Source organism: Chrysochloris asiatica, unplaced genomic scaffold, assembly GCF_000296735.1.
Source record: "Chrysochloris asiatica unplaced genomic scaffold, ChrAsi1.0 scaffold00006, whole genome shotgun sequence".
Classification (NCBI taxonomy): Eukaryota; Metazoa; Chordata; class Mammalia; order Afrosoricida; family Chrysochloridae; genus Chrysochloris; species Chrysochloris asiatica.
In genome coordinates this window covers 18,160,363-18,165,353 of record NW_006408524.1, presented here as the reverse complement: position 1 = coordinate 18,165,353, position 4,991 = coordinate 18,160,363, and the positions used below count along the sequence as shown (strand labels likewise).

The 4,991-nt window shown below is 42.1% G+C and overlaps 1 protein-coding gene across 4 annotated transcripts in view; it reads left to right on the top strand.

Annotated features, from left to right (window-relative positions):
• The window catches only part of FKBP9 (FK506 binding protein 9, 63 kDa), a 93,084-nt gene that overhangs the window by 60,882 nt on the left and 27,211 nt on the right, over window positions 1–4,991 (top strand). For all 4 annotated transcript variants that reach the window (XM_006832147.1, XM_006832145.1, XM_006832148.1 and 1 more), the window contains one exon: window positions 3,073–3,259. In XM_006832147.1, coding sequence (XP_006832210.1) covers window positions 3,073–3,259 — 187 coding nt within the window. The remainder of the gene's footprint in view (window positions 1–3,072; window positions 3,260–4,991) is intronic.

Below are 4,991 nucleotides of genomic sequence, written 5' to 3'. Positions count from 1 at the left end.
CTCTGGGTCTAAAGTCCCCAGTTGCTCCATCTCTCCAGGTCATCGTCTCTGAAGGCAGACATTCTTTACTAGTTAAGCTAAGCTCTCATTTAGTTTTTTGAAAGGGATATTTTTGGTTTAAGGCTTAAAAATGATGTCAGGGACATAGGCTGAATGGATATGGGAGGAAGAGTGGGAGTATACCCACAAAGAGTTTAGCGTTTGAAAGAGGGTATTTGTACACGAGTGTGTACACATGAATATGGTGGAGTATACAATGGGCAAATGATGAAAACTTCTTAGATCTTATCAAACATCTTCATGCAATGAGTTCCTGGGTCTGAGGCCTCAGGATCATAATCTCAGAGGACACCATGGTCAATTGTCATAACATAGTCCACAAAGACAGTGTTCTACATCCAACTTTGATAAGTAGCAATTGGTATCTTAAAAGCTCATGTATGATTGGCCATTTAAGGTGCAGCTATTGGTCTCTCCATGGGTGGAAAAAAGAGGAACTGAAGAGGCTTGGGATCAGTTAGTCCAGTGAACTAATGGAACATGTGAACTTTAATCTCCATGACTCTAAGAGCAGAAGAACTACATGATGCCTGGCTGCCACTACCAATGGCTCTGAAAGGGATCACGTTAGAAAGGATCTGTGGTAGAGTGGAGAAAATGTGAAACAAAACTCAAAATTATTGTTTAAAAAAAAACAAAACAGACCAGACTTACTGGGCAGAAAGAGATCAAAGGAACCTGAGAATGTGGCCCCTGACCACCCTTCAGGTCTAGAAAGGAACTCACGCTCGTGGTCCAATTTTCAGTCAAGCAGTAGATAGATATATAGGGGGGACAATAACACTAGTAAGGCATACTGTCCATGGAATGGTCAGTCATTCAAAACCAAAAGGGCAACATTTACTAATTGAGAAGGGATGGGAAGGTGGGTGGAATGGAAATCGGAACCACAGGGAGAAAATGGGGTAACTGTTGTCGCAGAATTCTGTATGTTGTTGTTGTGAAGTGCCATTGAGTCGGTTCCAATTCGTAGCTACTCAGTGTAGGGTTTCCAAGTAGCGACTAGTGGTTTTGAACCATCAACCTTGCAGCTAATAGAAAAATTGTTATTATATACAAAAATAGAGGGCTTGGCATAATGATCCCCTATATAATGCCGCTTATGAATAGCCGCCCACTCTTACCCTCCAACACCACAGCAGTCTTCCATTTATAGAATGAAGTATATAACAATAGTTACCTCGATTCCAAACCATTTTCATTACCTTACAATGAAACCCCTCACTGCCTGGAAGCGCCACTAACCCACTGTCTATAGATTTCCCTATTCTGAATATTTTGCATAAATGGGATAATATATGTGGCCTTTGTGCCTGGCTTCTTTCACTTACCATAATGTTTTCTGGGATGATTCCTAGGTGAGTTTAATGGGTTTCCAAAGATAAGAAACTACAGCTACTCATCCCATTAGTGTGTACTAGTTTTCCATGTAGAGCTGCCCTTGGCCCTGATTCTAAACAACTTTCTTGAGAGCAGACTTCTGCCATGTTGTTGTTGTTAAGTGCTGTTGAGTTGGTCCTGACCCATAGTGCCCCTGTGTAGGGTTTCCAAGGAACGGCTGGTGAGCTTGAGCCACCAACCTTGTGGTTTAAACCAACTTTGCAGTCCAGCACATTACCCCGCAGCACCACACCAGGATTCCCTCTGCAATTTGTTTCCTGTGGGAATGACGTGACATCCTGTTCCTATTGCATCAACAGCCCCAACCACTAGGGAATACCACGTACCTCTGCTCTGTTGTCAAAGGATAAGTTTCTCTAATCACTACACTGTGAACTTGGAGAAAGCCTCAAAGTGTGTGCTCAGTGTTCTTATCTGTAAACTGGGGATGTAGTATTTTAATGAGAAGTCAATAAATTAATTCATATAAAATGTGCCTGTACTTAATAGGCAACCTATTCAGAGTGTGTGGGTGTTTGTGTATGTGTTTGTATGAGATAGAAAGAGAGAAAACATGCGCACAAACCAAGAGGCACAAAACACTATTACATGTAAGTGACGAGAATGGAAAAGAATATCAATAAGTTTGTGTAGACTAAATAGGATGTACTGTACAAGCACTATGTGTACTTGTATATGTGCTAAGCACTGACTGGGCTTTTTGTCCCTTGTGAAGTTTTTTATTTTATTTATTCCTAAAACAGTGATAGAACTCTAGAGTGGACTTTCCCTCTACCGATAGTTCTCTTATCCCACCTCTTACTTTTGGCTGAGGTATGATTTCTTCATCTGTGATGAATTTAGTCATGAATCTTTTAGGCTCAGTGATTCCAGAGGGGTAGTAGCCCATAGTCTTGAATTTTATTTCAAATTATGCTGTAACTGATGGTAAAACTCTGGGCAGTTTTGTGCCTCAGTTTCCTTATCTGTAAATGAGGACTGTTGTCGCTGGGTGTCGTCAAGTCAGCTCTAACTGAAAGCAACCCCACGCGCAACAGAACATAACGCTGTCTGGTGCTGTACCATCTTCACAGTTGTTATTATGTGTGAACCCACTGTATCAGTCCATCTTGTTGAGGGTCTTCCTCTTTTTTGCTGACCCTCTACTCTTCCAAAGGAGCTCTGGTAGCATAGTGGTTATGAGTCAGGATACTAACCTCACGATCTACAGTTTGAAACTACCAGTGATTTGACAGGAGAAAGATGAGGCTTTCTGCTCCCATAAAGATTTACAGCCTCAGAAACCCTGTGCAGGCTCACTATGAGTCAGAACTGACTCCACATCACATAACCACCACCACCACCTACTTTTCCAAGCATGAGGTCCTTCTTCAGGGACTGATTGTTCCTGACAACATGTCCTAAGTATGTGATACGAAGTTTCTCCATTGTTGCTGCCGAGGAACAAACATCGTGACTAAAAAGCCTTCCAGCTCCATTTCCTGGTATTACCTAGGATTCTGCATCCAGGTCTCCATGTTGCTTGCTGGAGGTCATGAGGACACATGTTGGGAGGTACACGTGTTGCTGCTTTGAGGCTTCATTCATTAATTCAGCACATCTGTCCTTTAGGGAACATCCCTGGCTCAGCTGTGCTGGTGTTTGACATCCACGTGATTGACTTCCACAACCCCTCGGACTCTATCAGCATCACCTCCCACTACAAGCCCTCCGACTGCTCAGTGCTGAGTAAGAAAGGGGATTACCTCAAGTACCATTACAACGCCTCCCTTCTGGATGGCACACTGCTGGATTCCACGTAAGGACCTCCTGGGAATGGTGTGGGAGTTGGCGGGTAAAAGCTGTGTGTCCTGCTGAACCTCCATTTCTTGTCATCAGATGCTGGTTACGAGCTTTTGTAGCCTCCATTCCTTCCCCAGTGCGAGGGTTAAGCCTTCATCACCGCCCAGGCACGTAATTTTAAGCGTTTTCTATTGAGGGTCTCCCTCTGCTCCAGACCATTTCTCACGCTGTGAAAACTGTGTCTCTGAAAAACAGATCTCTTCATATAACTTCCCTTTTGGAAAAGGAACCCATAAGGAACGTTAAGTTTCGATTAGCGTTCTCACTAAGAGCGAGAACAAAATTTGGAAACTGATAGTGTTGATGACCCCTCAACACAGTGAATGTAGCTCATGTCACGGAGTTGTAAAAGTAGTTGAAATGGCAATGGTTTTGTTATAAATACTGATTATCCAAATACCTTCACTCAATTCACAATAAATGTTTTACTATAATAAAAGAATATTTTTGTTTGAAAAAAGAGAAAACCTACAGATAAATTACAAACTCTGTATTTTGCCACGCAAGGAGGCACTCCTCGCCTGGCTCCATCCTACCTTTTTGGCCTCATCCCCTGCTGGCCCCAGCGTCTGCCTCCCAGGTCTAAACTATACAGCAGTGCCGGCTGTGCACTGATGCCTGCCCTCTGTGTCTCTGGTCTACCTTCGTCTAGCCAACTTATTTCCTGATTTAAATGTCCTCTCTTCTCAAGACACTTTTGCCTTACTTCCTGGGAAGAATCACTGCACCCATTTATAGTCTCACAATACCTATATTCTCTGATGGTATATTATATACAGATAGTCCCTGATTTACAATATATTGGTTAGGTATGCACTTAAGACCATCTTTTGTTGTTGTTGCTAATCTGCAAGGACTCCTGGTGTGGCGCTGTAGGATCAAAACTGGACTGTGAGCCATAAGATCATCAGTTCAAACCCACCAGCTGCTCCTTGGAAACCTTATACAGGGTCTCTGTGAGTCGGAATTGATTCAATGGCACTTAAAAACAACAACATGTACTACATACAAAAATCACGGAATTTACTGATGTTATCATTCTTCCGGCAATCACCAAAGATGCTGATAGCAAAAGACAATAATAATGACAACTGAAAAAGAATGACACCTTTGACTTACATCAGAACCAATTTATGACCAAGTCCTCAGAACCCTGTTGAAAATCGGGGGCTATTTATACAACATACAATTTGCCATCTTAACCATCCTTGATGCACAAGTCAGTGGCATTAATCACACTCAGCGATGTGCAACCATCACCTCTAATTGTTTCCAAAAGTTTTCATATCCTAAATACAGGAAACTCTGTACCCATTAAGCATTAACTCCCTATTTCTTCTTCTCTCCCCCAGGCCCTGGTAACCACAAATCTGTTTCTGCATGTATCCATTCTAGATGTTTCATACAAATGAGATCCTATAATTTGTATCATTTTGTTTTAGCGTGTTTTCAGGGTTCATTCTTGTAGCATTTGTTAGAACTTCATTCATTATTTATGGATCTTGGCTGAAAGCAGAGAATATCAGAAAGATGTTTACCTGTGCTTTATTGACTACGCAAAGGCTTTCGATTGTGTGGATCATGACAAACTATGGACAACATTGTGAAGTATGACTATTCCAGAACACTTAATTGTGCTCATGAGGAATCTGTACCTGGACCAAGAGGCAGTTGTTTGAACAGAACAT